The 11342-nt window shown below is 19.6% G+C and overlaps 1 protein-coding gene and 1 pseudogene across 1 annotated transcript, besides 1 other annotated feature; one reads left to right on the top strand and one right to left on the bottom strand.

The window, feature by feature from the left end:
* Positions 1 to 1491: 1491 nt before the first annotated feature.
* Positions 1492 to 4029, bottom strand: PmUG01_08014200 (STP1 protein; the record flags this gene model as incomplete). Its single annotated transcript, XM_029004306.1, has 3 exons — positions 1492 to 2603; positions 2876 to 3884; positions 4009 to 4029. The coding sequence occupies 3 exons, from the start codon at positions 4027 to 4029 to the stop codon at positions 1492 to 1494; spliced, it is 2142 nt and encodes a 713-aa protein (XP_028861008.1).
* Positions 4030 to 9958: 5929 nt separating this feature from the next.
* On the top strand, positions 9959 to 10584 carry PmUG01_08014100 (annotated as a pseudogene).
* Positions 9959 to 10584: a sequence feature (Plasmodium exported protein, unknown function, pseudogene).
* Positions 10585 to 11342: the final 758 nt, after the last annotated feature.

Raw genomic sequence — 11342 nt, 5'->3', positions numbered from 1 at the left:
TTTTAAGAGATTATAGGTAAACTAAAAAATGTATTGGAAATTCATTTAAAAAATATAAAAGAGAACGCTAATATATATTGTGCTTACAATGTATGCTTTATATTGATTAAATATGTATAAACTCATTATCTTATGTGGTAAAGCATAAAAGTACTTATTGAAAAGTTTCTTTTGTACGTTATGATGCTATACTATAAAAGCACATCTGTTTTTTTAATGGTAATATATTGTCATAATATCTAAATTCAAATGATTCTATTCACGATCCGTGAAACTTGGATTATGTTTATATTATTTAAAGAAAATTATTTTCTAAATAAAATACTATTAATATATAATAATATACCTTTTTTATATATTATAAGGATATAATATTAAGAAAAATGAATATATACATTTTGTCTATGATTTTATTATCCTCTCGTGATAATTATAATAAATAAGAAGAATATATTTTTTTTTATTTTATTTATTAACATTATTCCTGAATTAATTAGTTTATCGAAACAATAAACAAAATGGGGTTGTAATATTATTTGCTTAATAGAAAGAATTAAATAGAAATTTATAATATACGTATTTTTATGGTATATGGTAACAACCAAAAATTATAATATATCAAAATGTGTCTTATACTTTCGCACTAAGAGACTAATATTAATTTATATTATAAATTTAAATATATATATACAGTTATAATAGAAAAATAATATAAAAAAAAATATATTCAATAATCTTATTAACTAAGAAGAAAAATTAAAAAAATTATTGTGTAATTACAAAAATCAAAAAAAAAAAGATGAAAGTCAAAATATATAAATTATCATTAAAGCGTAAATGAAAAGTAAGTCAATATTTTTTATTAACATAACATAATATTAATGAAGTCTTAGGTTTAAATGAAAGGGCAAATATAAAAGATATATAATGTTTTTTAAAATTTCTACAAAATAATTATATTTTTTTTCATTTCCTTTTTGTTTTAAAAAAATGTTGAAGCTTATGAATTTAGTACTTTTTAATTTACATATATATTCATATTTAGCTTTTATTTTTTTGATTTCATAAAAATATTTAAAAATTATTATTTTTGCTTTTTTTTATTTTTGAAAATATTAATTTTTCCCTCAATATTTTTGGAAAATATTACTATTAATTTATATAGAGATATCTTTATTAGCATTTTAATACATATATTGTGTTAGGTATTAATATAACTTTATAATAGTTATTATTACATAAATTAAAATAAGTATATATAATATGAATATTTTTAAGATATCTGTATTAAAAATTTTACATTTCACATCTAATTTTCTTTTTTATGTTATTCATTAATTAATAAACTTTTATTAATGATCCCTTTAGATTTCCTAATGTGTATGAAATATGTTTTATAAGCACCATCCGATTATATATAAATATCGTTCTAATATATTTTTGGTGTGTATTATGAATTTATAGATTGTATTTTGCTACAATTTAATAGGATTATTCTACACTGTTATTATATATGAAATTCGCCCCTGTATCATCTTCTTTTATCCATTCTTCTATTTCCTGTCTAAGACCTTCCTCCCCTGTATAAGCAGGAATTTTTGTATTTTCTGTATTTTCTAAAACATTGCCATTAAATTCAATTATTTCTTTTGTAACATCTGATTTCCTCCCTAAGTTTACTTCTGTTGTGCAGTCATTTATGTAACTATCCAAATGTAATCCCTCATTTTCTATAAAATCTTCTTTTTTGCATTCTTCCAATACCATCATGAATACTAGTATACAAAATTTTGCTAGTAATTTTTTTTTTATATATTTATATAATTCTTCATAACTTACCTTCTGCTGTAACTCTTTTGTATTTAGAAGTGAAATATTATTTTTAAATTCTTCATTTACACACTCATCTATCATATTGAGCAATTCTTGTGTCAATACTTCATCCCATTCCTGTTCCATGTATCGATCTATAATCATACGATTTTTTGATATCCACTCTCTCCATAAATTCTTTTCTTTTTCTGAAAATGAAATTTTTTGAATTTCAATTGAAAAATTCATTTTTAATTCTTCAGTTTCTTTTATGGAAGCTTTTTCTTTTTTCCATTCATTTTTCAAATAATTAAACCATACTGTTTTTTTTAATTTTTCAGAAATATTTCGATGTTCTTTTATCCATTTATTACATAAAATTTTTTGTTTTTCAATGTCATTAATACTTCTAGTATTTGCCATTATCAGTTCTCCATTACTCAAATTAGGATATGTTCTATATTCCTCTTCTGCAAACACTTCTAGGCATAACTCTAAAAATTCTCCTTTTTTGTGTTCCCATTCTTCATTTTTGAATTCTTCGAGTACTTCCATATGTACTTCTATAATGGTTTTAAATCTATCCTTTTTTTGCTTTGACGACTTTATATTTTTTATCATATCATGTTCATGTATTTTTAATTTTTTTATAATTTGTTTCTCATCATATATTGTATTTTCTGGATGATCATGCGTTAAAAAATTTTTTTTTCTGTTAGAATGTGAAGGTATTAGTACTCGAAGTAATTTTACTTGTCTTCTTTTTATGCTTTTTTTTTTTTTTAATAATCCTATTAAAGCGCACTACAAAAAAGAAAAAAATTGAAGATATTTAAAATAAATTACGGCCATAATTGAATGGTTGCATCTTTTTTAATACTTATGTTTTATCTGACTTTAATAAAAAAGGTAAATACAATAATAATCATAAAGCTTATTAGGATAGATGATATGCTTGTGCTACGAGCATTTTCTTCTTGACCTATAGTATGTTCTTAAATATATATATATTATTTAATGTAATTATTAAAAAAATTAAAATAATAGGGAATATTAGTGATACCTGGTGTTTTATTAAGTGCAGGGGAAATAAAGGTGCTAGAGACAGGTTCTAATGTTTCAGGAAATAATGGAATAATTCCTTGACCATGGGGTAACATTACGGTTTCAGTATCTGAAGCAGCTGATAATGATTCTGTCGATGTTTCTGAAGATAAAATGTCGGAATTTTTAGGAATACTTGAAGTTTCGGTTTGTAGTGATTCTGCAACATCAGCTTGATTTTTCATATTTGGTGTTCCAGATAATGATTTTTTATCTTCTGCTTGATGATCTGGTGCAGATTCAGATTGTTGTGTACTTAAATTTTGTGTTTGCAAAGAAGATTTTAATGAATCTTGATCTTGACGTATAGTTAAATCATGAGATACATCTGGATGTTGCTCTTTATTTTGTTGTACAGTTGTATGATCTATAGAAGGGTCCGAGAGCTCGCATTCAGGAAGTGCTTCAAGTGTTTTATCATTAAGAACGTCGCAAGATCGTTTTGGAAATGGTAATAATGAATTTATACTTTTGCATTTTCTATTAATTAGATCTTCGTTTTTCTTAAAATACATCTTTCTATTATTAACCCATGCATTGTAAGCCTGAATTTTACTTAAACATGAACTATCACATTTCTTGTTATTACGTTCGTCAGTATTAATGCAATTTGGTTTTTTTCCCTTTTTTTCAGAACAGAAATCTTCTGCTTCATATATTAAATCTAAAACTTTTTTATCTTCTTCATTTAAAATCATAAAACATCCTCCATATTTGTTCAGTCCTTTGTAGTACTGTTGTAACCAGTACTTTAGTGCAAATTCCCATTTACTCTGTGTTTTATAAGGTGGTGGATCTTTCTTTTCATTAATTAAATAATCAGCCAGATCTCTGCAAGTTTTTCTGAAATTTAATTTATTGTTTTCATTTTTGAGGAAAGTCGTTTTTTCTATTATATGATTTTGAATATTTTTAAATTTTATATCGATACGGAACAACCATGCCTCAGTGCCATAAATGCTAGTATTCTATAAAAAAAATATTATTAAAAATTATATAAGCCCTAATTTTTAAATTAATCATATCATTACTTATTTTATTATAAATTATATATGAATAATATAAACAATATTATAAAACATTCAATATTACAGTGGGAAAACAATTATTCATAACGGTTCTACGTTAATATTGCAGTTATTTGGAAACAAAAATCTGAAAAAATAATACAAAGTTATGTCTTTTTTTTATATATAGGATAATTTTATATTAATATTTCTATATAAAAAGAAATTATACAAATATTATATACATCAGAAATTATGTATGTTTTATAACGTAAATGAATACATTTCTATTTATTTCATGTGATACATAACTTTTTTTAACTTAAATACATCAAAACTGGAGATGGAACCTAACCATAGTTTTATATTAAGTCACATATATTTTATGTAAATATAGTGTATATTTATAAAGAAAAATCCAAAATATTAACAAGAAAACATTGCATATAATTTATGTAACATATATTATTTAAGCTCTGAAAAAACATCATTAATCTATATATTGCAGTTTTTTCCCTTTTTTATTTAAGACAAAAACATATATATAAATATTATTACCTATATTAATATAAATAATTTCTTTAATCTATACGTTTCTACTAGAATAAATAATATATAAACCAAATTAATATCTGTATTAATAATTTATTTTTTTTATGTTTTTTGTTTTATTTTATTTATTTATTTATTATTGTCATAGGCCATTATATACTTATAATTATTTTGTTAATGATTTTATTTATTTATTGTATTGTGAATGTGTATGAGAATTAATAATATATAAATTATATTAAATTTTATCTATATTTTAAATAAAAGTTATTATTAAAATGCACTTGTGATACTTAATATTTTATTTTTATCTATTACCTATAAATTCGTTATTTGTGATAAATGTTATTCCATTGAATAATCTTAATAAAGTATATTTTATTAAACATATATTTTATTTTGTATGTGCCTATTAACACTTTTATATAAGAATTGTTTCATTTGAAAAAATATTCATTTAATTAAAAGTATATTTAGTTGTAATAATTAACGAAAATATGTATGAACATTTATTCAAAATATGCAAAAATATTATGGAATAATTTTAACAAAATTAATTATACAAAATTTTTGAAAACACTATAAAATAAATTATAACAGTCAAATAAAGAATAATAACATAATAATTGAAGACAAAAGGAATAATATATTAAATTAGATAAAAGATTAAAATATAGACAGTTTGTTATTATTTTTCTGTAATTTTTTATACATATATTCTAATAGGTTCATTAAAAATATTTAATATATTTATTTGGTATAATAGATAAAAAAGCTCATGCAATATTTATAATATTTTTTAAGACACGATTACTTAAATAAAATTGCAAAAATATTTAAACGTATTACAAATAACCCTAGTTATTATATTATAGTGTACATATATTATTCCTTATTTTAAATTTTCATTTGTAACAAGTATATGTGATAATAGAGAATGGCAATAAAATTAAGAAAATATATACTAATTATAAATTTTTGTAACTAATCACTTAATATATAAAATTACATTATTATGGTTATATTTAGTGAATCATTCATAATAAGGAGTTATATTTTAATTAATTTTTATGCTTTGAATTATTTATATAAAATTTATTTTTTTAATGTTTTGTCCTTTGTATTTTAATTTCTTATAAATTATCCCATTTTTTTTTGGTTAGATATGTTACTTAATATCAATTTACTGTGGATAATACATAAAAATAATTTATGATGTTTTATAAAATATATTATTTATATTTCGATATATGAACATATTACATAAATATATGTAAACATAATTTATGTAATGAACATATAATTGTGGATTCATATCTGGCAACAAAAAATAAAATATGATTTTCTTAAATATTTGAAAACATTTCAATAAAAACTGCGTAGGAATAGTTATAAAATGTTTATAAAAAAACCTTCTTTTTTTTTTTTTTTGTATTATTTTAAAAATATAATAAAAAATATATTTTTTTGTTGTTGTTAATGTATTTCTAATTATGCTTTTTAATATATAATCAGAATTTTTCTATAATACTGAAATTTATATATATATATTTTTTTTTTATTTAAAAATAATGCAAAATTAATTACAGTTCATATGAAATATTTAAGTTTTCTTCGAAATATTATAAATATATTATTTTCTTTTTTATTTAAAAGAAAATATTTAATATGAAAATAAATATATTTTTATGTTAAATATTAACATAATATATACTAATGGAAATGCTCTATAATTAAAACGTATTACAACACAAAGCCGAAAAAATAGGTAAAATTGAATGAATTTAAGATGATTTAGTTGTTTAAATAACAAACTACAATTTTTTCATATTGAATGTTCACAGAAACACAATGTAAATTCTGTGGTATATATTATTATAAAAAGGCACTTAAGTATTAAAATTTATAGTTCATGTTATTCAAACTAGAGTTCATTATTATTAACATAATATTACAACATAAACAGTCTTAAATAATAGTATACCTTAAAAATAAAATAAAATGATTTATTTTGATGATAAATATGTATTAAGATAACTAATTTAATTTTATTTATACAGAAAAATATATAGTCATATCAAATTATAAAAGGAACGTAATTTAAATAGTATTTTCGAAAATAAATTAATAAATTATATTTATGCATATTATTATAATGTAGAAAATATGATCTTATTTTTATATTTTGATAAGTATCATTTCATCTCGTTGGATTAATTAAGATCACCTTTTGTATAATTTATTATTTATAAAATCCTATTGTTCTGGTATGAATGATTCAATAACTGGGGTTCATAATATACCACATATCTACTAATTTAATTATCTTAGTTTAAAAATTATTATTTATCTATAAATCCTAATTTAATATATGAAATATCCTTATTATTATGAATTTATAATTTTTTTAAATATTATTTTGTTTATCCTGTACGGATACAACTATCATTACGATTATTAAGTTTTTAATTTGTCCTTTTGTAGCATATAAATTTTTATGTATTATTTGTATTAGTTCCATTTGATAAATATTATTTACACTGCATTCATGTTGAACAATATTATGGATATTAGTTATTCAATTGAAATTAATTCTTTTTTATAATTTTGTTTTTCTATTATTTATAATTTTTCCTAGAATATTTGTCTTTCTATTATATATATATTATTTTTTTACCTTTTTACAATTTTTACATGTATCTTTATATATATTATTTTTAGCGTTTTATAATAATCTTACGCATATATTACTACATTTATAGTTATATTATTTAAAAAAATTATTCCATCATTTCCTTTTCCTTTTTTTTATTTGATATACATTTGATTATAATTGTTCAGGATTCTAATCTATATGTATAAACACATAAAGTATTTCACATTTATAAATTATATTTTTGTACATTATACTTTATACAATACTTTCTATAAGCCGAATATGTTTGATCTTTAACAAAACCATATATATGTATATATTGTGTAATTTTGTTAATATACATATTTTAAATTTTTCTTAATGAAGTCAAAGCAAAGTTCAGATGATGCAAACTATTATTAAATGATTTGCAGATTTATATGTACAGTACTACTGAAAAAGTAATAACTTTTAGTAACATACTATTTTGGTTATGAGGTCGTTTAGAATTTTGAGTAAAATAATTTATAGTACTAGACAAAACGAAACATGTAAAATGGTGCTACAAATGTTAATATAATTAAGGGAAATAAATAGATAAATTCATACACCGTAACTTCAGAAGTTGTTTTCTTTGGTAGTATTAAACCTGAAAATAAGTATTTTTCGGGTGTTGTATAATTTTTAGATTCATTACTTTTATGTACTTCATTATCTTATTTTACGTAACGTACACTTCGGCGATTAAGATATTTAGAAATAACACATATATTTTTAACGTTTTCGAATGTATACACATATGATTGTATTTTATGCAACATTTCTATTTATATTAGTATTATATATTTAATCACATGTTTTAACATAGATGAAAAATATTTATGTATTAACTGAAATACGGAAACTGTTTTGAAATAATAAAACATATAATTTATTTTTTAAATTATACGAAAAAGTGAAAAACAAAACATTTTTTCTTTGTATAAAATCAGAACATAGGTTTCCTTTCTAAATTATATATGAAATCATATAAAGAATATATTATTTTTGATAGAAATTAAATATTTTAATGAATAGATTATTTTTTGTAGATGCAGTATTATAGCTAGTATAAATATGAAAATTATATTGTGTAAATTTAAATTTAATATCTTTTTCTTTTATTCTTTCTTTATTATTATATATTAATAATATAATTTTTTAAATATAAAAACGATATGAAATAAAAGTGAGTAAATGATGTTGTGATATATATATAGAGAAAAAATAACCTTATGATATATATACATAATAATGAAAAAATATAATAGTTTACTAGAAAATTAAATGTTTTGGATAGGACTTCTGAAATTGGGAAAGATATAAATAATTTATACAAACACATGTTTATCTTTTAAAAAAGATTTAAACAATTTATTATTAATGAAAATTGTTAAAATTAAAAAATTTTATTTATAAATAAATGTCTTGGAAGATTTTTCCATATAAAGAAATCAACTTTGTAATATATTTTATAAGTTAAAAAAAAAAAAATTTAATAAATTATTTAAATCTGAATAATTATAGGTATTTATTAGCAAAAAGTTATTAAAATGATAAGTTAAAACAAAAATACTTTATTTATTTTTCACATAATAACGATTAAAATAATGTCGTACATAGTAATGTATACTACCTTATTAAAGATCGAAAACTGGAATTATTATTTTAATTTTATATGAATAGAAAATATTAAACTAATAGATTAATAATACATTACTGATTTTTTTTTCTTTTTATTATATTTATATTTCTTCTAAATATATGTATTTAATTAAAAAAAATTTGTATAAAATGTTTCATTTAGAAAATGTTGTATAGATTAGGATAATTACAATTATAACTTTCAAAATTTATTTTACAAAAATATTGAATTAGTCTTTACTTACCATTGAAATACATATTATTTTTTACGTTATGTAGAATTTTATATATTAGATTATTTAAATAAATTATAGACCGTAAAAAAATGCATATTATATACGTGGAAACTAATGGCGCACTGTAAACATTAAAGCACTAATAATTCTACAAAATAGTATTATTTTTATAAGTTATGACTATTATTGTATTGTTCTAATAGTATTTTACTAAGAATAAGATTTTTGAATATATAATATTTATAAAACTAGAATTATTAATAGCAAAACTCCATTAATATTCTATATCACATCTTTTTTTATAGAAGTATACTTAATATACATCCTATATATTCTATATTTTGTATCATTAGAATATTTATAAATATTAAGTAATCACATTTATCTTTTGTACTTTGAAATGAAATAAAAATAAAATTATATAATATCTGTGCAATATTAAATAATATAATTGTACATTTTAAATATTTATGAATGAATACAAATTATATTATATTTATTAAAATTAACTTTTTATACATAACGTTAAAATAAAAATAATATAATATATTTTTAAAGTTTGTATTTTTTGTTTCTGTCGTAAAAATCAATTCATTTATTTATATTATATTATGTTTTTATAAATAAATGTGGTATACAATATAATTTAGAATATATTATAGTATTGTTGTTTTCTTGCTGAATATAATACAATTTTAAAATTACATATCATAGAACACAAAATTACATCATACCTTTTTATTAAAATTGCTAAGTTTATCCTTTTAACTTCGATAAGTCAATTTTACATTGAAGAGGTAAAAAATTGTTTTTAAAGGAAAGTTATATTTTTTATATTTGCAAAGCATTGTCTTATTAATATCATTGTCTAGAAGGAAATTATACAATCTTTTCAATAATAAATATTTAATTTTTTTTATTAAAATACTTTTAATATACGGGTGAGAGAGCATAGGTATAATAAAAAATTACATTTAAGAAATTATCGATTAATCGAAGAATGTGAAGAAAAAGCTGTTTTAAAATTTTATAGAAACACAACAACATATACCTAACTGTGATTAGTATTACGCAAAAGTTATATCCAACAACAGAAATGGGAACAAACAAACAAACGCACAATCAAGATGAAGTTCATTATATGAAGAATTCAAAAAACAATATAAGGTAAAAAAAAAGTAATATATGGAAAAAAGAAAAATTATCTCATATTGAAAAAAACTTTTTCAAGCATCTTGATTACGTAGATTTTATTAGAAAAAAGAATGCATCAATTAGAAATAAGGTTTACCAAAAATTAGTACTTAAAATATTAAGACATAATATGTTTATACTTACTGTAGTATTTTTGTGAGTGTTATTAGTATCATTAGGAACTGCAATATATGGTACATTTAAAAAAATGACTGCTGGACAAGATCAATATTATGATTTTACTTTATTTCTTGTATTATATGATATATAAATTGTCATATTGATAATATGGTTATCTTTTATTTATATAAAACTTATTAAACATAAAAGAATTTTAAAGAAGAAAGGTTTGAATGGATAAAAGATATATTTTTATTTATAGAGTACGGACTAATATGAATAAATAAATGCTATATATTTATTTACGTAATAAACATATGTATAATTCATTAAATTACATAAATGTACTTATACATATCTATAATTTTTGATAAACAAGAGAAAATAAATGTTCTATTAGTATTTTTAAGGATTTGAATGTTTTAGTGCCTTTGAATATATATTTTATAGTATTGCTTCATTTTAATTAAATATCATTCCGAGGGTGTGTATAACTGTATATTTAGATAGATTATTATGAACAGTGCATATTTTTAGGTTCAAATTAATATATAATAGCTTATTTTATGTGATTTTATAGATGTGATATAATCTGTATTAGAAAAGAAAACGTGTTTGTTTGAATTTTTTACGTTTCTATAATACAGAATGATTAGTTATTTCGTATAATTCTAATAAGACTATTATTAGTTTTGAAATAAGGATGATAATGTCTCCATTTTTTTTAACAGAACAAAGGGAAAACATTTGGTTGCATTAATATATATATATATATGTATTTACTTATTACTTATATATAAGCATAAAACATATTCTTTTAAAGATTTTTTATAACATGAAATAAGTATATTTATAGTACGTAGCTCTTTAATAAATGTTTAGAACTATTTCATGTTTTAAAAGGTAAAATATAAATATATTATAAAATAATATCTTTATTAGATATTGGTTATATATATTTTTTTAATAATTTTTGGTTTGTAATTCTTTGAAATTAAA

Source organism: Plasmodium malariae, assembly GCF_900090045.1.
Source record: "Plasmodium malariae genome assembly, chromosome: 8".
Lineage (NCBI taxonomy): Eukaryota > Apicomplexa > Aconoidasida > Haemosporida > Plasmodiidae > Plasmodium > Plasmodium malariae.
Note: the sequence above shows the minus strand (reverse complement) of the source record. Positions and strands in the feature narration are given on the sequence as shown.